We start from the raw sequence: 23,283 nt of genomic DNA on the forward strand, positions 1-23,283 counted from the left end.
ATACAGTGCTTAAGGATTGTAAAATTACATTTAAAAGCTAAAAATGATAAACCAAAAAGAAATGTTTTATTTTTTATGAGGATAAACATCATTCTCGCCAGTCTCTCTGCTATCTGGATCGACCTTAAACTTTGTCTGTACAGAAATCTTTGAAGTATTAAAATATTGCAGTTATTGCAAGCCATTACCCTTTGCATATTGCAATATTTCGATAATTTTGTTATACTTTGCAGCCCTTGTAATGGATGTTTTTTTCTGGTCACACACTTACTGCCACGGCTTAAGCAAGTGCATAACAGTGCAGAACAATTTGAATAGCTGCTTGAACAACAAATTATGCACAAGCCAGTAGGAGTGTGCCACGACCCGCTAGGATTCTCTGTAACAAAGCCTTATGAGTCAACCACCCACAAATGGCTAGACGCTTACCTGAACGCTTACCTAAATCTTAGTAGTTGCACCTCTAAATAGTTTAAAGGGAGTTATTCATCGCACTTGGGCCTTTAATGGACCTTTCATTCATTGTAAACCTCTAGTAAGAAGCTAGTGAATTAAATTCAATTAAATAATCAATAAATAAAATAAAATATTTTTTTCACCATGTATAAAAGTCATACAGGTTTGGAATGACAGTAAATTATGAAAGAACATAAATATTTATTGAAAAAAGTCACTATGATGTCTTGAATCCACATTTTAAGAATCACACCGATGTGATACTAAATTACCCATTTCCTTTTACATAATGGGGGTGGTGTTTGGGTGTTTTTGCCCACTTTTTACTCTATTATTTTACAGTACTTGAAATTTCATTCAAAGTGTTGATCATAATTTGTGTAGTCTAAGGTTAGCAGTCATGTTGTGTCGTAGTGCATTTCTATATATATTTCCAAATGACCATCAAAATGCTGCAGTATGAAATTACTTATTTGTCCCCTCATTGTGAGAAGGGGAACATTAAAAAGAGGCATTTGCTTTTTCTACGTGTCATCATACATGTATGACGAAGAAAATGAGGCACAAAAACAGGAGAGACAGAAAGAGGTAGACTGATCGAGATAGAAAGAGACAGGGAGGAATATAGAGAAAGCGAGATGGTGGGGGGGGTGTCTTTCTAATTGTGTGTCATTACTGTGAGTCTCGCTGATTTGGGGGTTCAGTTAGACGCTCATTTAGAAAAAAGAGAGAGATGGAGAGAAAGAGAGGTTGTTTCTCTCATTACTGGACACACAGAGCTGCAGGGGGTGATGGGAGCTCATAAGGTCATGCCATGCCAGACACAAATTGCCAGAACGAGACTATGGCATGCAAGCGTTTCTGTGCCATACTTTATACCCAAACTGTACCAAGTACGTACGGCACCCTGCGGCACAATCAAGTCAAAAAACTGCCATATGGCATTATAGATGATCAGAAAGAGAGCAAGTGTGACAGCGAGCGTGTGCGCTGGGGGAGGGATCGAATATCAGCACAAACTGTACTGTAATTCAGTCTTCTGCACTCGTAGAATAACTTCAGGACTGCAGGTTATTAATCATTCCCTATAACTTGACTTCAGTGTCTTATATCAAATCTGTCAATTTATCTGTCTGTAATGTTTCATATTGTATGTTTGATAGAAGCAACAAGGAATTGACCGCCTGCATTCGGGGAAAACAAATCTCAGTTAGCATAGTTTCAAGTGTAGGCGGATTTGTTGATGCTAGCTTTGAAAGCATAAAAGAAGATCCAACCCTTTCTAAATAAACCAATTTCAGTTTTAATCATTCTATAATTTAATATTTGTGTACTTTATCTTGAAATCGGTCCTGTAGATCAGAGGTTCTCAAACAATTTTTGCTTAAGTACCCTTTTTAGGATTTTTTCAAGCCATGTACCCCAAGCCAGACCATGACCAACATTTTGCATTAAAATACAGTAAAATGAGAGTCAAACAGTTATTATATCTGATGCCCCCATGCAGGTTAATTGCTTATAAACATTTCTGTATGTAGCTTTACGCAACTATGTAAATACTTTATCTGTGTTTTTCTGTCAGGAAAAGTAAATTTTATCATAAAAAAATAATAAATAACATTTAACCGCAACCTCTTCTAACTTACATTATTTCGCGCCCAGACTCCTGATTCCGTGTCTCAAAAAATAACTCTTATAAATTGAAATGCGTTTTAAATTTATGAATTAATTTTATATGCATATTTGTGTAGTCCTAATTTAACATAACACTACTATTATCATAATTTATTGACCTATTGATTTTCATTATTTATTCCTAAATTTCAGTTTCTCTCACGTACCCCCTGCAGTACCCCTGGGGGTACGCGTACCCCCATTTGGGAACCACTGCTGTAGATTAAGGTATCAAACATCAATTAAAACACACAAAAGAGGATATTTTGAAGAATGTTGGTAACCAAACAACTTTGCCTTTCATTAACCGCCAATTTCAAAAACACAAAACCACCAAAACATTTCTTAAATGAATTATATAAGAAAGAATCACATACAGGTTTTTAAGCAAGATTTAAAAAATGAAATGCATTATTTGGCTGTATTCAAACCCTAAAAAAACACATGTAATCATTTTGTCTGGTTTCCGTTTCTCCTTATAAAATTGACCAAAATCTCTGCTCCATTCAAACTTTACGGAAATTAACTGGAAGTAGCAAAAAACACACCCCTATTATACAATGCATGGCCAGCTATATCTGTAGGCATTAATGTCTGTTGAGTTCTTAGATTGGACAGTTGACTTTCTTCCAGCTACAGATTGCACACGCATCATGAGTCCTTTAAGCTCCTGAAAAGCTAAAGAGTGAATAAGGGCGCCGACTGATTAATCAATATTGTACTAGAATGGCCACTCACTGGTTATGCAGAAATAGCTAATTGAGTAATTAAGTGATTCATTTCAGCATATGTTTAACTGGATCACGCGATGCAATAATTCTGGATTTGACTAGTAGCATGAGCATATGTTCTAATTACTAGGAGACTTGTGATTGTATACACACGATTGACTGCCGTGACACGATGCGTATGTTGAACCGACAAAGGCCGACATGCTTTCGAACGTTGTCTGTTCAGTGGCTGCGAAGTTCATATTCGTTTGGCAAGATACACACTCATTTGACCGGGAATTTACTTGTATCATAATAACATGGTCATTTGATCACACGCACACACAGTTTTTACTGGTACCGTGGGCATATGTCCATATGCTCCTGTTTATAATCTGGGACATCTGGTTCGAACCCTCCTGTTCACTTATGTTAAGCAACAATCAATCACTCAAGGGTGTGTATGAAAGCATGGAACAAAGAAACAGAAAAAGTATACACTGCTGTATGCATGTGTGCACTCTACAGAGAAAGACAACGTAAGTGTATGTTCATTATGACCGAGTGGCATTGTTGAGCGTTTATGTAAGTTTAATGAGACAGTGCCTGTATAGTGCTTTATTTTTAATAAGGTAAAGATGTTCTGTGCTGTCGGGCCATATATAACCATCTGTGAAGGTTGGGGTGAGGAAGGTTGATGCATTTAACTGTTGCAGGAGGCAAACGTGTCTTCTTCACTAGGGTATTGTTATCCTATGCTGTCATGTTTCCGTCCTTACCGTTACACGTTCACACACGCACATTCTTTTCTGTTGCAGGCATATTTGATGGGTGATTTACCGGCTGCGCGGACGAGCAACACACAAAAATCAATAAACTCTATTAAATGTTATAGATTTGTTTTGCAAAATCATTGACTTCATTACTCAGGCATGATTCAGAAACCACCGAGAGTGTCAACAGATATGATGAATCATATTATCTGGAGTCGGCTGCATCACTCTCTGCTTTTTGATCGGGAGGTCTAGCTTAACTTTTGTTGTTTACCATTGCTGTCATTTTAACGTGTTACAGTACATTGACTTTGGTTAATTATTGTATGTTAACATAATGCATTTATTAATGCACCCTGAAGTAAAAGAACTAGGCAGAAAAGGATGAAACAAAACAAGTGGCATGTGCTTTTGTTTAAATGAAGCCTGATCATTCCTGTCAGTTTCACAAATACTAAGCTGCTTATTTGGCATACAGATGTTTGCATGTTACAGTAGAAATTAGGAAAGTAGGTGACATTTCGGACTGCTTTATGAAGATGTGAAAGTATATAAGGTGTATTAGACTGCACTATATATTAAACGAGGACAATTATCTCTCACATTTTTAATGGTGTGTGTGGCTGTGATGTATTGTTCACTCTTATACCTATACAACCTTGGTGACATCAAAAGAAAAGAAAAGTTATCGCAGGGTTGGAGAAAGGTATTAGTTTTTGTTTACAAAAGCATTTTCCCTTTTCTAATAATAATGTGCGCTGATGAATCATCCATAACAGCACGCTGAAGGAAATAATCGGGGTCAGGTTTGATTCATGCTGCTTTTGAAGTGTAAAGAATGAAAGTGGCCTTTAGCCGTAACATTAACATTCTCCATGTGTGTGTCCTTTGTCTTGCTTCAGGTGTGCGTGTCAGAGAGGAGCTCCATGGCTGTAAGGTACGCGAGACGGAACTTCTGTGAATCACTGCAGAGGTCATCGGTGGTCATGTGGTCCACACGCCTACTTTTCCTCTTCGCGCTCTTCACACCCGTCACACTCGGTAAGATGCACACACAAAGACACACAAACACGCACACAGAAAAGCCAATTATTTCCTTGTTTCGGTGTTTTCGGCAGAGATAGATAAATGAGATGTCTTACTGCTTTTATTTGATTATGTATCCCTCCAACCTTGAAGTGTTGACTGTCAGATAAAGACGAGCCAAATGTGAGCAAGCTGCGCGGCTCCCAAATCTTCAGTAAAATTCTGCAAAGTTTTCCATCTTATTAAAAGTTTCCGAAAGTGCTAATTGAGACATCTCTACGCGGAGCAATAAATGATTTATGCGCAATCGACGAATTTCACAACCGCCGCACATCCTTTAGTATCAAAACTTTTTCGCACATACAGTACACGTAACATTGAGAGACAACACGAGAGAGACATCGAAAGCACGCAAACGCAAATAACTTTCAGAGCCTTTTAATAGATGGCTCCATTTTGTGAAACACCAGAGTGAATGATGAAACATAGCTGAATGATTTTTCTGTGAACGAACCATTTTATGAGCCGATCCATAACTATAAAAATTGTGGGAATGTGTGTGAACCTGTTAAAACTGAGGGAGACAGAGTGCAGAAGTAAGAAGATCTGACAGATCAATAAGCAGAGATGCAGCCATCTAGACATTCTGTGTGTGTGGTGTGTATGATTTACACACGTGAGAGTGACCCTCTGTGAATGTTGGTCCCTCAAGGGGACCTTTAACGTAACGTTTTGAGCTCAGAGGACACTGGAGAATTGGCCAGCTGGGAAGGTTTCTATAAACATGAGGAAAACGTTGAACCCAAGTGTTAAATGCATGGGTTTAATATTTAAATCGTTTACCTGAAACTTTATGAAAGAGACAATTGAAGTGATGTATCCTAAATGTTTTAAAAAGAAAAGGTGGAAATATTGTATAGAAAGGATTTTTTATTTAATAAATTCTTTAAAATAAAGATGCAACACGATGCCATAGAAGAACCATTTTGTCTGTATGGCTCCATAGGCAACCTTTAACATCCACAGAACCTTTTTTTTCACAAAATGTTTTTTATTATGAAAATATACATACAGAAATGGTTCTTTAAGGAACCAAAAATGGTTCTTCAATGGCGTTGCTGTGAAGAACCCTATTCTTTAGTGTGGAGTTGGTTTATTTGGGCTTTAATCAATAAACCATTTTTTGCTACCAAGGTAGTCAATGGTGGCCAAGAACAGTTTAGGAAAAATTACTTCATAATTTCTTGTAATGTTGAACACAAAAGAAGACATTTAGAAGAATTAGGACATCAAACAGTTCTGGGGCACTTTTGACTACCATTGTATTTTTTCCTACTATGGTAGTCAATGGGGGGCAAACCTGTCTGGTTATAAGCATTCTTTCAAAATCTTTCTCTATATTCATCAGAACAAAAAAGATCATACCGATTTGGAACAACTTGAAGTCAAATTGGAGTCAAATTTTTGGGTGAAGTATCGCTTTAAAGCCACACTTTTGAACTTTTGCTCACTGCTCCCCCATGTGGTTGATAAGCGCAATTGTCTGTTACCAGTGTCGTAAATAATGTGACTTAATAAGCTTGCAATACACATTAAATCGTTAACTAAACTGATTAAACCAGCGAATTCAGAAAGGTTGTTTGGAAACCATTTTGCATTCTTCCGCAGACAGGGGATGGGCGGGGCTGTGTGTACTGACCCGGACACAGAACTTACAGAGTGTGTTTGTAGCCGCTATGAAGCTGCTCAGGTAGCAGCAGGAGTAGTTCAACCACTGAAATAATTTTAGAGACAGTATTTCAAGGCAAAAAAATCTACAAAATGTTGGTTTAAGTGTCCATACTTTGTCCTGAAAGAAAATTGTATTATCATTTACTCAGCCTCCTGTCTTTTCAAACCCATATGATATGCTTTCTCTCTAGAAGGATTTATTAAGAGTGAACAAAATTGTCAAAAATTGTCAAAAATTTCCGGGAATAAAGACTTTTCAATAAGCTGCAGTCATATTGTCTATTTAATAGTGCTTTTTGTCCATTTTGTTGCAACCTGTGGTTCGTATCCACTTTAATTGCATAGATGAGATCTCAGACATTCTGCCAAACATTTATTTTGGTGTTTTATAGAAGAATAAAAGCCGTACAGATTTGGAACGACATGTTCCTGTAGCTCAGCTGGCAGAACGTTGCATTAGCTGTGCAAATGTCATGGGTTTGATTATTTTACCCATCATTTTGTAAGTCACTTTGGATAAAAGTGTCTGCCAAATACTGGAACGTATTGATGACAGAATTTTCAATTTTGGGGAAACTGTTCCCTTAATGCTCTCTCTCTCTCTCTCTCTCTCTCTCTCTCTCTCTCTCTCTCTCTCTCTCTCTCTCTCTATCACTCTCTCTCTCTCTGTCTCTCTCTCTCTCTTGCTATTTTTTCTCTCTCATTGATGTTCTCTATATCTCTGTTATAAACACATTCATTCACTCGCTTCTTTTTTCTCACTGTCATCGATTGCCTCTTTTCTCTCACACTCACCTTCCACTGGTCTCAAGGGCATTGAAACCCAGTTCCACCTCGAGAGCAGGCTTTCTTGCCTGCACTATATCCTATTTAAACCAATAACCTACATTACACCCGTTTCAATTCCATACATTTAGCCCCGCCCACACACTCAGTCTTTTCCGCCGGCCTTTGCTTTCTCTTAGTATAAGAATGGCACTTCTGCTGTCATTATCTGGCGTATAAGAGAGTGTGCTCCTGACGTTTAAAACACGACAGAAACAATTACACTGACGACTAAATCGTGAACCATGATTGGAGGATGTTGTTTCACCGTAATGCTTTATTTGCTGTCTCTTCTGTCAGTACGTATGCAAATCGGAGGCAGCAGCAGAATATGAAATTAACTCATGCAGACAGTCAAGTGTCATTCACATCCCTCAGATTAATTTCACAAGAGCCTGTGTGTGGGGGTGTCTTTGTCTGTGTGTAGGCATTAAAATGCCGTTTGTTGTGTTGGTGTGTCTATGCATGGCTATACGTCATGCAAGGGAAAGGAACATGTTGCTACGGTAACAGGAAAGGGGAGGCTGTAACGAATGTAATTTTTTATTTAAGGGTGTGTGTGTGTTATCTTGATTTTTTTTACGAGCATGATAATGTGACTTTTTGGCGCAGATATGAGATCTTTATATTGTGTAATGAAAGAATAGTTCTTCTCTCAATGCATGCGTTCCTCAAAAGCTTGCTCCTGTCAAAGGTTTGAGTTTGGATTATTATATGTACAGTATGAGAGAGATTGTGCATGAATGAAAAATGAAGAACATTCTGTTCACATTACAGTTTGTTTCATATAGTTCGCTTAATGGAATATTTTTCTTTTCACAGTTTTGAGTCGGGCCCCAGTGCCGATGGCTGTGGTGCGTCGAGAGTTGTCATGTGAGGGTTATCCTATCGAACTGCGCTGCCCGGGTACCGATGTCATTATGATCGAGAGCGCCAATTACGGGCGCACAGATGACAAGATCTGTGACTCGGACCCTGCTCAGATGGAGAACACTCGCTGCTATCTGCCTGATGCCTACAAGATTATGGGCCTCAGGTACAGAGATACATTCACAAATGCTTTGTGTTCTTTTATATTACAGTGTATGTATTTGTGTTGGTGTGTATGTGTGTATGTGTGTGCATGTTCACTCAGCAGATAAATGAAACAAACACCATTTGTGTCCACAACATTTGATATACATTTTTAATTAATTAATTAATTATTCAATTATCATCTGACAATTACATTCCATAATAAAAGTTTGTGTTTACATAATATATGTCTGTATACCGTGTGTATAAATGTTGTGTTTATAAACACATGCATGCATATATTTAAGAAAAATATATTAATTATAAAAAATAATTATAAACTTTAATATATAATTTCAAATATTGGTAAATATAAATAAATACAGCTAAAAATACAGTGCATTGTTTATACATGTATGTGTATGTTTTGTAATTATAAATACAAGATTAACATGCACAGTACACAGACATAAATTATGTGATTATTCGTTTGACCCTATTTTTATATTTATTTAAAAGGAATACTGTATGTACAGTACATTTTTGTATATCTAATTGTATTTGAATCATATTTCAAATATTTTATCATACATATGTAATATGTAATGATTTTTTCTTTTTGCTAGATCAGTTAGATTTATCTAAAAATATTATTTTGAATTAAAACAAACTCCTCCTGCCTCCTTAAGTTTACACATTACTTACTTTACTCACAATATTTCTTACTAACTTTTATTTTAAGTCACAGAATTAAGTAAACATGACACTGTCATGAGAAGTTTGAGTTAAAGATAACTACAATAATAACTTAAATAGCATCCACACCAATGAACGATAACATTGTTTATTTTAAACTCCCGTACACTGCAGTTTAACATTATAAATGCATGAGCACTTTAAACTGAAAGGGATTTTGATTGGCTGTCAATTTTTAATGAAGCGCATAGAAAGTGATCCCAATGATATTGTTCCTCTGTATCGTGATTTGTTACCATTATAATTGTCCCGTCAACTTTTTTCCTGTGAATTCTGGTTAGTTTGATATTGCGCAATCTTTTTTTCATTATAAGCACTTAAAGACTTTTGCCATGATCGAAAAATAAGCTTGCCAAAATGAAAAAGGAATGTGGTCTTGGGTCCTATAATAAGGGGCACCACTACCATCCTTTTTGGTATATGACACTCATTAAGAACAATGGAAAGTGTGCAATCCCATTAAATTTTGTTCTCGTCAATGAATTTTAGCAGCGACCCTATCTATACGACAGTTATCACCGTGTCAGCCAGCCCCCCGCATTCCGTACACACACTGAAAAACAATTTAGATGCGGTTGTCACTAACCCAACTTTGCAGGGTGCATGTGTGGGTTGACTCGAGCACATTGTTTAGGGCAGACCTGTCAACACTTTGATATGTGCACATAATTACCCCATAGAAGTGTAATGAAATAACAGGAAAAAGACATTGTGTTTCAAAAACAGGTGTTGTGGTTATGACAACAAACAAAATGTTTCAATCGTGCAAGAAATTACTCAAATGTTTAAAGCAGCCACATTGTATTAAACACCCCAAACATTAGCTTTTTTTTATGCTGCGCATATGCACCTGCGTACAAAAACAGAACCCACACAGAATGATCCCCCGTTAGCATCATGAGGATCTGCGTCATGAAATAGAACATTATCCTTTCAGTCCCGGCTAACATTGAGAGCACAGCTTGCTATCTGTCTGACCTTGACTTTGATCGGGACGACAACCTGGCACCCCGTGGCACAAAAGAAGAAATGCAGGGAAACAGAATCTCGTTTTCCTCACCGTCCATGCGCAGATAATCTCAATCTTTGAATTAATGCGTCACGCTGTATAACGTCACGCCTTGCCCGAAACACAAAACTGCAAAGTTGTTTCCTTTCAAACCCGATTTAATTATATATATATATTTTGCTCATTCATAATAATAACCAGCTCGCATGTGCGTATGTATGCCTGTGTTTAACCGATGGAAAAGTGTAAGGGAGAGAGAGCCCCATATCCCGCCCCGAGGTTGCCTGTTATACCACCTGTGTGTGTGGCCAGCTGCCACACACACATACACACTGGTACACACACCGCCTCAGGGCAGACCAGACTGTAAGATCCAATTAGCAAGGCCATAGACCATACCCAGAGTCAGTGTGGAGGAAATTACCATTTATGAGTTCTCCTTTCAAACTCACACGCACACACACAATACCTGAAACACATGCTCGCATTCACACGCCCTCATCCGAGACTGGATTTTGATCTTTGCCAGCTATGCCAGCTCTCTCTGATTAACACACGAGAGATACATTTTTCAGTTTTTATAACTCTCTGCTGCTAATGTGCAAGACGCTCTCCAAACCCAACAGTGTCTTAATTCCCACAGTGGTATTAAGAAACGTTTGGTGAAACAGAAAGGAAGACCGAAGAACGAAGAAGATTTCGCCTTTTTTCTCGGTGCTGCTCCGCTGCTTTTTATAGAAGCTGTGGCTAGAATCACACATCATTTATCATTCTCCACCTCATCTCTCTCTCTCTCTGTGTGTGTGTCACTCGCACTCTCTCATTTTGTCTGACCTTTACATCTCACTCAGTCTGGTCTAATGTATTCACAGAATGTGTGTGCCCGCGCGCGCGTGTGTGTGATGCTGGGCTAATGCTCTAATCAATGAGAGGAGGTAATTGGAAGGTGATTGTTTGGGAGCCCCTTATCCAAGATCTATTGGCAGACATAATATATTACACAAAGAGATTTCAACTAGCAGGTCTGATGCAATTCAGAGCGGAGAAAATGGAACTGATATCACATGGTGCATGCTAAACAGTTGTTCCAGAAATTAGAACACAAAAGGGAGACTATGATTGGTCATGATAGTTGATCTCCAATCATTTGTGTTACGTCACACGTGTAAACTGTGTCAAATAAAATAAATTTGACTTTGTGAAAGCAGGATCATTTTTCAGGCCTCATATTCTCCCCCGGTTTTCATTTGTTCTTTCGTAAAGTGGACATCTTATCGGTGTAATGAGATGCATATGGATTGAATGAAAAATATTTAGTTTTCATTTAAATTGTAACCATGCATCACACAGTTAAAAAATGAAGGAAGAAACTAGCAAATTATCCATTTCTGATAACCCTAAAACACAATGCAGTTCAGTGCAAATTTGAAAGTACAGGTGAAAAAATACTATACGGAAATAATACAGAAAATTCCTTCATGTTTATGTTAGACATTGTGCGATATTTTTTACAGATTTTTTTTACTTTATTCAATTCCTAAATTGTGTACCGTGTTTTTTGTAATATTCAGATTTTAATAGTATCCGAACAGTAAATATCAGATGATTGTCATTTGTTTTTTTAAAGTAAGTAATGAAAATAAACATTACAACAAAGAAATGTTGAAATACTGGACAGCTTGGGGTTAAAATCTGCGTAATTGTCTGGAAAATCATGTAACAATACAAAACAATACTAAAAATAGGCTTTATTTTTATCACGCAATAGATAATCATGTATTTTTTTATTTTGAGGTTAAAATACAGTATATAGCCATTTCTTTGCAATAATGCTAAATCTTATCGAATTAAAGTTAAAGTTTTGCTTCTTTTTATACAATCTATACACTATAGTGTTCTTCAGCAGAGACAGCACTTAAAATGCGCCGTCCTTCTCTTCTAGAAAAAGAAGCAAAAATACTGATGACTCATCTCGTACGTCTGAACATATGCAAATTTATGTCAAACAGAATGCTCGCTAGACTGAAGATGTCCCCATCTCCCTAAATTATAAATACCACCTGTCTCCGACTGACTAGCAATAGCAAGCTGCAAATGTAAGGTTTGTCTGTGTTTGTATCTGAACGCTCATGCTTAATTTATTCTTTATTTATTTACTTTATTTCCTTTCCCAACCATCAATTGATTGTGAAGGAAAGGAATTTGTATACGATGGAAACTAAAAGCATTTGGCTATTTAAACAAGAACGGAGTCTTTCGATATCTCTTTTCCAGCTTCCCCTTATAAAATACATAAACACAGCAAAGAGAACTAGAAAACCATTTCAGTGGTCGCAGCAGAATTTCAAGTGTAAACATTAGGTCCACTTCATTGTACTGTTGATCATATCTGGAATGCTATGTGGAGCAGATGGTGCTACGACTTCAGGACTTCGTGTACTAGACATTTGCAGACATATTTTGATTTTGATCGTCATAACCAACTTCAGACGCACTTCTTAAACCTATTTGATGCGGAAAAACAGCAATTATATGTGCTACTGTGGTAAAATTTCTTATGTATGATATAATGCAAAGCTGTTCAACTGTGGTCTTGGAGGGGCAATGTCCAGCAGAATTTAGTGCCGACCCTCATCAAACACACATGTACAAGATTCTCAAAGTCGTTATATGTGTGGTTGTGTGTGAAATACGAATGTGTATATTCATACTAGGAGAGTCACAACATATAGGTTTTGTCAATAATCCTGATATTAATAACCACGAAAACTATTACACTGTTAATTCTGCACGTAGGGTAATATTGTAAACTATAACACCTACAGTATTCAATATTTTCCCTGAAGAGTCACGTTTATTTGGCGTGTTATTCAGTGACACGAATTTAAACATAATTTAAATATTAATGTCATTTACATAATTTGTTGCTTTAACGAGCATAAATATTGCGATAATATTGTTATGGTGAATTGTTTTGGCCACAATAACCGTGTAGCGAAAATCTGTTATTGTGACGGCACTAATTCATATACATAGAAATCGAACCCTCAGATAGTCAGGTGGAATATTTTTTAAAGTCAGTGAATCTGAACTTTATGTCTAGATGATGCTGATGTAATCATGTGACACACTCCCTGTCTTCACCTCACACGCTGTTCATTCAGTCATGTCCTCATCAAACTTGTGTGATATGAGCACGGGCCGTCAGTTAAAGTCACCATAAAATCAAAACTGACAATATTGTTTATGAAATATTGCAGTGTCTAATATAAATGATTTTTCCTTTCCCGTTTAAAAAAAATACATGTCCTCATAATCTTTAATCAAAAATATTCCCTCCCTTACCCTTCCCTTGCAAACTTTATCTTTCCTCTGCATACATATCTCTATGCCTCATTGCGAAGGCGGGACTGTACTGACTATTTCAATGATTTATTCAATTCCTTAAGGATGACATCAAATCCCACTCTGCATTTTTTTTTGAAGAAGCCTTTTGACTCAGATGTCACAAGAAAAACACAAAAGCAACTTTCCCAGGCCAATCCGTAGGTTACACCATACAAGTTCTTACTAATCCCACGTAATCACGATGTTGGGTGTATTGTAAATGCAAATCTTTTCCTTGAAAGAAAATTATCCAAAAAAGACCTGTTGTCCTGTTTTCTCTTCTCCTAAATTAGGTCATATCTGAGTGTAGCACACTTCCACACAAGAGCTGTCACCCCGGAAACCAGAGATGCCCCACAGCACTCTGGGAGTATGACTGTCACACTCACTCAGCACAGCAATTAGAGCCCACACACACTCGCAAACTGTAACACACACTCCACATACCTGTATATATATTTTTACACAAATGCCACTGTCTAAATTTCACTGTCTAAAAGTAAGAGAGAGAAAACACACATACAACTGAAAACACGCACCTGAGCCCTTCAGACTGTCGTATAATAATACTTTCTATGCTTGAAAACTTAAAGCTGAAGTGTGTGTCTGCCTATTTTAGAGCGCCCCATGGGTTTGAACTGGAAGGTTTCCATGGTAACCCGCTGAGGGAGATACTCTATAACTGAACTTTAAGATTCTTGTGTGTGTTTGTGCATGTGTCAGTTGTGTTGTGTGTGTCCATATGTGTTTTTCATAGCGTGTAATAATGATGACATATGCCACATGTGTCATGTGTTGTACATCTGTGTGTTTGTGCATAGCAGGATATGTCCAAACTGCCTCTCTTTCCCTCTTCCTGTGTTTCAATTTCATCTTTATTTGTGACAGAATTTGTCTTTGTCTATATTTTCTATCCCTACATGTACACTTGACCTACATATGAGTTAGATTAAAATAACGGCATGGATCCCGTGCCCCTGGGAGGGGGCCGGTGAGCTGTTTCTCACACACTGTGCTGGGATCTTCCCACACTCTGAGCTTTATTGAAGATGTTGAGTAAATGTATCTTTTTTTCTTTCATTTGAAGAAAATGGTATTTCAAGGCTCATTAACTTTTATTGTACATATTGAACGGGTACATACGGTTCATATGCCTAATGTTAGATTGATAGCGAATGAACAAATAGCCTCGCTTTATCTGTCTGCATATATCACTTTCTCTCTCTCTCTCTCTCTCTCTCTCTCTCTCTCTCTCTCTCTCTCTCTCAGGTGTAACAACAGAACTCAGTGTGCGGTCATCGCTGGCCCTGATGTTTTTCCTGACCCATGTCCTGGAACGTACAAATACCTTGAGGTTCAGTATGAGTGTGTGCCATACAGTAAGTATACTGACACGTTACACATTTTATGGTTATGTGCGTTCCCTGGAAATCGATGGCATTGCTTGTGCAATGCTTTGCCAGTTGAGCTACGGGAATTAAGCTAATTAGTGGTGTTTGCTAATTATTATTGCACATTTACATGTATGCATTTGGCAGATGCTTTATTCAAAGCAGCTCACAGTGCATAATGTGGACACGTTTGTATACATTTTATCAGCATACTGTATGTCTCCTAAGAACCCATTGCTAATGCAGTGCTCTAAAGTTGTGTTTTTTTTATGAGCTGGAATGGAGTATCCCTTAGTAGGTATTATTTATCCTAATTATGAACGCTTTTACTAGTTTAGCCTGTTAACTGTCGGAACCCTTTTTGAGCCTACACTTGAAAACGCATGTTGGAACTAAAATGGAGGTAATTCATGAATTCTTTTGCTAAAAAAAATATGGGTCGCAAAAGGATAACAAAAAATCTTAGCACACTCTTTATAAAAAAGAATCAATTACTCTCCCTACATAAATTATTTGAAAAAACACCAAAGAAAACTGTATTCTAGAATCATTGTCAAAAGCTTTCCGATGATATATAGTTTGTCATGATTCGATAAAAAATGACATGCACAATATCAACGCAAACTTTGGTGTCCCGTATACGGAACAGGTGACAGTTAACAGGCTACACTGTTCGCAGGTTTTATAGGAATCATCCTATTTCAGTACTCGTTAAACTTTACTGTCAACATTTGCAGCATAATGTTTCTTAACACAGATAATATTGTCAGATTGTACTTCATAAAATAAATAAACAATAATGTGTAAGTCTAATGCCAGGCCATACATTATGATGTGTAAATTGTGTTTCAAGGACTAATGTCTGGCACTGTGTTATTCTATTTCCCCTAGAAAAAAAATATAAAATATGTTTCTTTCATACTAAGTATTAGGGCTGGGCGATATACTGGTTCAAACCGAATAACTGTGTGTATTTTTGTTATAATATGAATTTTTAATATACTGCATTACCGGTGTATGTCTCTTAAACCAGCGATTCCCAAACCTAGACAGGTAAAATCTATCTTTAGACCCACCTAAATATCTTTTATGTAAATATGGGGAAAAATACACGTTCATCCGCTTAAAAATATAGTAGTTTTTATTTCTCTAAATAGAATAAGTTTAAGTTAAGATGAAATACCAAATTATATTATGGTAAAATATAAAAAATAAGGCCGAACAGCACCACAAGTGTAGCAATTGCAAATGCGCATTACGTTATATTAAATATACTCAGTACAAACATTTTCAAGAAACGACCGTGTTCCACTCATATCTGCTTAATATAAGCATATGATGTGTTTTTTGTTTGAACTGTTTCTCTATATGCTATGATGAGAAATAAGGGTCAGTAAGGAGGATTGACAGAGTGATGCGATCACTTTCCTCCCACATATCTATTTTAAGCCTTTGTTTTATGATTTAAAAAAAGGAAACGGCCATTGTGACTATGTAAAATACAACAGACATCACATGCATGTTTTAATTTTACAATTGTTACTTCTAGTCATTGCTCTTCTGAAGTAAAGCTCTTCTGATTTTGTATTCAACTATTCAGCTATTCATTTCTGGTTGGATGCTCCTAAATCTTGAAGTTTCAATGCTTCAAAGGAAAAAAGTAAATTTCGAGCCCTGATCTCTATTTATTTGCTTAAATATTATGTATGCAAGTTACCTTCGCATACTATTCAGTTGTTAAAGAAGTCTAAACTTTGCAGTTATTATAAGGGATACTGTCACCATGACAGTATGAAAGGGCATTTTAAGTCAATCAACAGCACTATTTCCTCTCACAATCAGTAGAAAATATGGTTATAAAAAATACAGCCATGTACCAGGAAACCAGTATATATCTGGAAAAATGTATACATTATCGTCGCTGTCCTTCTGAAATCTTGTTTCCAAATTCACTGTTTTTCGAAAAATGGAAAAAAACACATTACTTTTGAAATGATAACATTCTGTGTTGTCAAAGTTGACAAGCACTATTTAAGACTTTTTATTGGTTAGATATTTGCAAACATCACAAAATATGGAGATACAAGTTTTCAGAAAGACAGAAGCAATATTTGGTGTATTTATTTTTCACTAACGACTGTAACCTGATTTAATGATTAAAAAAAAAAAATAGATTTATAAAAAAAAAATGTGTGAATAAAAATTGTGCTACATATGTGTATTTATAGAGCCAAACATGACCTGCACCCATACAGTTCAGTTTAGAGTTACAGTATAAGGGGGCATTTCATAAAGTTTACATTTACATTTAGTCATTTGGCAGACGCTTTTATCCAAAGCGACTTACAGTGCACTTATTACAGGGACAATCCCCCTGGAGCAACATGGAGTAAAGTGTCTTGCTCAAGGACACACTGGTGGTGGCTGCTGGGATCGAACCAGCAACCTTTGATTTACCAGTTCAGTGGTTTAACCCACTAGACCACCATCTCCAATTTAATACATTTTATAAAAGCCAGTCGCTATACTGACATGCAGAATACAGCTGCACAATATATGAATATTAACAAATTATCACAAATGAGCATATCATTAGGTTTGCAGTGAAATTGTCGTTCCCGGATGTCCAAATTCGTTGTATATATTTGTATGTACTGATAAAGTAAAACATGGCTGTTCACTTTCTGAAATGATGCTAGGAATGTGAAGCATATTATTTAATTAATGATTATAAAAAAAATTATAATAATTGAATATTTTAATAAAATGAACATTGATTTTACAAACCTCAAGCATTATTATATCGCAAACCGTATATTTAGCAAGTTATCGCATAGCACATTTTCTTCATTATCGCGCAGCCCAAATGCAGCCAGACAAAAGATCTCCATAAGAGGCTCATATTAAATCTGTTACTGTAGGTTTATATTCAGTGAGTCACTGTCAAATTTGCACCTTAGGTAGATTTGAAACTCGAGGCGTTTTCAGCAGCATTGCCGTGCAGTGATTGCTACCTGACACCTCATCCAGACTTGTCACCAGTATGAACTCGCTCCTGACAGAAAAATATATATATGAGTGATACGTTTGCATTTTGCCGCTGTTGTTCATCTGTTGTCCGGCATCGTCCCATGCCGTGACTCTGAGGAAAAGAGCCTGTCAATCATCTGTGGGCTGAGCGATGTGGTTTCAAGTTCTCACAGTGTCTGTGGGGTTGGTGTTCCAATCTGGGGTGGCCATGGCAACGGTGACGATAAATCAGTATCGTATGACTGCAGTATTGGCAACAGGAAAAGACTGAATACACTCGAACACTTTGTCTCACTTACACGTTCGCACACAGAGTCGCAAATGGGTGGAAATGTTGAGAACTGGGGGGATTTTCTGCAGAGCTAAATGACAGAAAAGAGACACAATGGCAGGATGCAGATAGCTTTCCCTTTGACCTTTTGACCATAAATTGCACCGCATGCAGGGGTCAAGAAGCACGTTTGAGTATTCCTTCGTCCACACATATGTGTTTTTGACCATCTGCTCCAAAAAAAGAAAAACCTTCACACAATGTTACTAATTAGTAGGGAAGTTTCGTCGCACACATGAACGCAATGGCACACACACATCCTCGCATACGCAGGTAATTTAATTACTTCAGCCTTAGAGACCCTCGGGAACATGTTCCAAATGTTTTCTTGAGGTTTTTCTGGCTTTCTCTTTTCCCCCGTGATGGAGGAGTTGGCAGAACTCCAGTCAGCCTTTCTGCTTTTGGCCCCAATATGGGACGTCTGTTTTACCTACACACTCAGAAAACTTCACCCCTTATACAGTACCTGCTACTTACATCTGCGTGATAAACTACCGTGTTCATGAGGGAAACCGATTTAATTTTTAAATCACAGTGTAGGAATATGTCCTGTAAATCATCTCATTTTCTAGATAAAAACGACGAGCAAGTCATTTTTAACTCAATTTGACTGAATAGTGTTAATACAGCTTTTGCTGCTTAACTGTAGGGATGAAACGGTATCAAGCTCTCACGGTACAATAATACCTCGTCGTGCTGCCTGCGGTGCGGTATTTAAAACGACAAATGAAGACTTTGGGAAAAAGGGCCATAAGTGCTTAATAAACAATTATTGATCTTTGCAATGATGTACAAATTAACCGTGTCGTATCCTGTCCTCTTTTATTTATCCTCCAATCGTAACTGTTGCTTTGAGATATGAGGTATTGTATGAGGTGACTTCATTTCCCTCTTGTAAAATAAAAAACTGCACCAGCTGGACCTTGACAGAGGTTATATCAATATTGTTTAACATTTCCTATGTTAAAGGCCAGGAAGACCTATCATTTCGTACAGTCATGTGACCACGGTAATATTGTGACTATTTTCCTATTGTGATACCATGTAATCGACAATATTGATACATACCTACATTACTGTGTTAGAATCCCAACCAGCCGATATTGCAATATTGGCTTCAGTTTGGGGATGAGATTTTTTTGCAATTGTGTGTTTGGTGTCGCTACAGGCTCAGAAAAAGTTCACGTCCTTACATACTTCCTTTAATGATTTTTGTAAACATGCCGCAGGATTCTGTGTCCCATCTGTCATGCTGTTTCTGGTTTGTGAGTGATAGGTTACTAGTAGGGGAAGTCGTAACCTTCCAGCAGGGCTAGAGTTCAGCCAGTTCTTTATTCATTATCACTGACAGCAAATGACTATCTTTTATTGATCCTTTTACAATGTGACTGAAACTTGACTAGGTGCATGTGGGAGACATAATTGCTTCTACATCAGATCTTCTGGAATCTGGGCACACACACACGCGCACACACACACACACACACGCACACACACACACACACACACAGACCTCCTTTGTGGTGGCTTATTTATTGAGTGATGCATTAACAGTTCATCCTCATGCATATTTCATAGAGATGAAACACACACACACACATACATATATTTAAAACTTTAAAGGTTGGCTGTCATAAATTATCATGAAAAATGAAACAATAGTTGGAATCTTGCACATCAAAGTGTGTTATTTTTGCATCACGCAAGAGAATTAAAAAAATCAAATAAGTTGAAACAGCTTTTATTGAACATTCTATGCAGCTTCTTTCCAATTTAAGCTCAAACAATAAAGGACAGATTGAACCAGATAGACAATTCCATGCAAATGTCAACTTTAGGATGAAAAACGTTTTTAACAAAGGTTTTTTACCTTACTTATGGGTCAGATGTCAATAGTTGATGGTTTCAAAACCCATGTGAAGTATCTCTTAAAGTTTTTGATGCACTTTTTTGTTTTTAAAGTATAGTTTTCCATAGTCAGGTAAGTGAATTTCCACATCCATAACGGAATTGTCACATTCATAACTCAACTCAACTCAACTTTATTTATATAGCGCTTTTTACAATTTTCATTGTTACAAAGCAGCTGTACATGAGACACATTTAATACAAGTATGAATTCTAAAGCAGCCCCCCCGGCCAGGCAGATAGTGCAAAACAATATGCAAACGGTGGTGAGGAACCCAAAACTCCCATCGAGAAAAAAAACCTCAGGGGAACCCAGGCCCAACCAGGGGATTCCAGTTCCCCTCTGCCAAAAGCTGCTGCCTCTGCACAAGCTCAACAGTGCTTGCACAACAAGGCTTAGTAAAAATATAAAAATTAAGGATTAAAGATTATCATTAACAATCTAATAGCATTTGAAATGTTGTAGGAAAAACAAAGTTGTCGCGTCCTTTATCCAGCTCTATAACAGTCCATAATCCTCATAAAGGGGCACATTCAACTATTTTATGTTCTATAAAGACAAGAGCCATCTCTTCTTTATTTGTTGTGTATAATTCGTTCTGTTTCATACATTTGAAATTACAGAAATCCTACAAGAAATGTCTCTCAAAAATGTGAATCTTTTTTGTTCTATCCATACCGCATACATTTTTCAATCTTTTAAAATAGATGTCTGTAACAGATGGTCCAAAGCATTGGTAATAATTACATTATGTGAGAATTTATATTTTAAGTTTTTGCAGAAAATATCACATCCATAATGCTAGAATTGCCCATATGTGCTTTGTCAGTTTTATGTAAAGTAAACCTACACTTATTAACTTATTCATATTTATCTCTGTTTAATAAATTAAGATAGGAGTACATATTCATTTAACATTTAAAAAATCCACACTTTTATAATCGACAAAAACAAAACTGGAACGCAGTGCTGCATGTCATCCTGGGAGTGTAAAGTCATGGTGGTACAATTTAGTATTTTTCTATAAATCCACAAATAAATACATTTTCAAATGTAAAACTTGTTTAGTTTCGATAGCCTGATGTCTTTTATCCATCTGCTAAGAATGTTGGCCGGAAAAAGCCGCTTCATAACACTTGAGACATATGAGACAATTTTGTGGAACAAACTCTCGTTCTAGTTTGTTTTTATGCGTTCATTCGTCTGCTTGATAGTCTAAAGTCACATGGACTCCATTTGTTTTCAAGAATTATGTTTACGTACTTAATGGAATTTCTAGAGTACAAATGAAGCGCATTTTAGTACTTTCCCAAGATTATTATAAGATATGATGCACATTACGTACGTATGGAATTGAATTACTGTGAAGTATTTAATATTGCATCATTAATCTGTTGTCTCTCTCTTTCTCTCTCTCTTTTCCTCCCTGTTGCGAACGCAGAAGTGGAGCAGAGAGGTAGGTCCATTACTTTAATGTAATTTAAGTGTGTAATTCACTGTCAGGCTGTTATGGCGTTATTTGATACTAATGACAGATTGCCGATCAGTTGCCCATAATGGTTTATATTAGGAATGCGAAGGAGAAACCTGATCCCAGACCAGAGCTTTACCCTTTGAATTATTCTCGAAGATTCCTCTCCTGGTGCATCTGGTGGTTTACCATGTATCAGATGTTCAGGAAGGTGTTGCAACTGTTTTAAACCTGAACTGCCAATTGTGCTGACCACAAGATGTGGCTGTTTAAAGCAGGGTTTGAAATTGCTGTCCTGCAATGTTATGCCTTTTAAATGGACTGGGGTAAATCTAGACAATCAGGCCCTAACGTAATTACGGCTTAATTTTCTGCATAGCTAATATGAATGTGGAATGACGCGTGAACGGTTATCAAATCTAAAAGCTTTTTGTTTAGGTTGTCCTGATTTTGATTAGGATGCCGTGCACTTTACACAGCAAATCTTAAATTGACAATAACAGCAAAATGCCATTTATAGTGTGCGGTGAATGTGAATACGAGATGAGGAATGAAAATGACAAACATATTCTTAAAGTGAGTTAATATAGCAGTAAGCCAAGAGAGGCTGTGTAGCTGTGATAAGGGTCGTCTTCAAACCCCCGCACTCTTATAAAAATCAATTCTTGGACTCAAGTGGCTTATTGCTTTTATGAAGCGACGGAAGCAGCTTCATGACAAAATACACCAGTAGTCATAATAATAAGGAGTTACGTTTATCATTAACAATTATTGGAGTAAACGATTTGTTTCTGCCGAGTAATATTGTTCATTATCCAAACTGGAGGCTGTTTGCGGTTCCCACGCAATGTCATGTGTGTGTATGTATATTAGTTAATGGCACAGATCACCCAAAAAGAAAATTTCTGTCATTTACTCATCCTTAAGTTGTTCCGAATCTATATAAATGTCTTGTTCTGATGAACAAAAAGTAAGATATTTGGAAGGATGCTTGTAACCATACAGTTCTTAGACACCATTGACTACCATAGTAGGGAAAATGACAGTCAATTGCCCCAGAAATGTTTGTTCAACTACATTCTTAAAAATATTTTCTTTTGCGTTCATCAGAACAAAGACATTTATACAGATTTGAGAGTGAGTAAATGAAGACAGAATTTTCATTTTAGGGTGAACTGTTCCTTTAAATTATGTTTTTTGAATGTTGCTCAAATAATAAGAAAATAGGAACTTTTTTTAAGACACATTTTGGCTGTAATCACAATTCATAGTCAAACGTAATAAACACTCAAATGACTTTGTGCAGATTTAAATAAAAATGACAAATTAGCTTGAGTTCATCAAGGGCTAGGATGAATTCCTGTATTAGGACATTATTCTACATCTACAACAATAAAAGGAAACATCAAGTAATAGTTAAAATACCAGTCACACTTCCCATGAGGATGTTCCTCATTCTGGGAAATGAACAGTGGGAAAAGACCGTTGCCATTGCAAACATTCTGTGTGTGTGTTTGTGTGCTTCACTCACTCTGTTTGTGTGTGACCATGTTAGTATACAGTACATGGGGTCCAGGAGTATCAGTATAAATCAGAAAGAATGAAAACTTTGGATATTCACACACTCACTCACACACACACACAGTTTAGCCACAAAGGCACACGTTTATAAGATATGCATAACAGTCTTGCTGGCTGGAGGGTGACTGACCTTGGTTTTTTAGCCAGTCTTAACCACTTATTGACCATTGATTTTTCACGATACTTGTAACTTGCACTACTCCCAGAAA

General features: G+C 36.9%; 1 protein-coding gene across 1 annotated transcript in view; it reads left to right on the forward strand.

Moving 5' to 3' along the window:
• The window catches only part of adgrl3.1 (adhesion G protein-coupled receptor L3.1), a 96,623-nt gene that overhangs the window by 18,287 nt on the left and 55,053 nt on the right, over positions 1-23,283 (forward strand). Inside the window, exons 2-5 of the mRNA XM_056771672.1 lie at positions 4,516-4,654; positions 8,018-8,231; positions 14,631-14,740; positions 21,464-21,478. Of these exons, the coding sequence (XP_056627650.1) occupies positions 4,540-4,654; positions 8,018-8,231; positions 14,631-14,740; positions 21,464-21,478 (454 nt within the window). The 5' untranslated portion in view covers positions 4,516-4,539. The remainder of the gene's footprint in view (positions 1-4,515; positions 4,655-8,017; positions 8,232-14,630; positions 14,741-21,463; positions 21,479-23,283) is intronic.

Source organism: Triplophysa dalaica, chromosome 2, assembly GCF_015846415.1.
Source record: "Triplophysa dalaica isolate WHDGS20190420 chromosome 2, ASM1584641v1, whole genome shotgun sequence".
Lineage (NCBI taxonomy): Eukaryota > Metazoa > Chordata > Actinopteri > Cypriniformes > Nemacheilidae > Triplophysa > Triplophysa dalaica.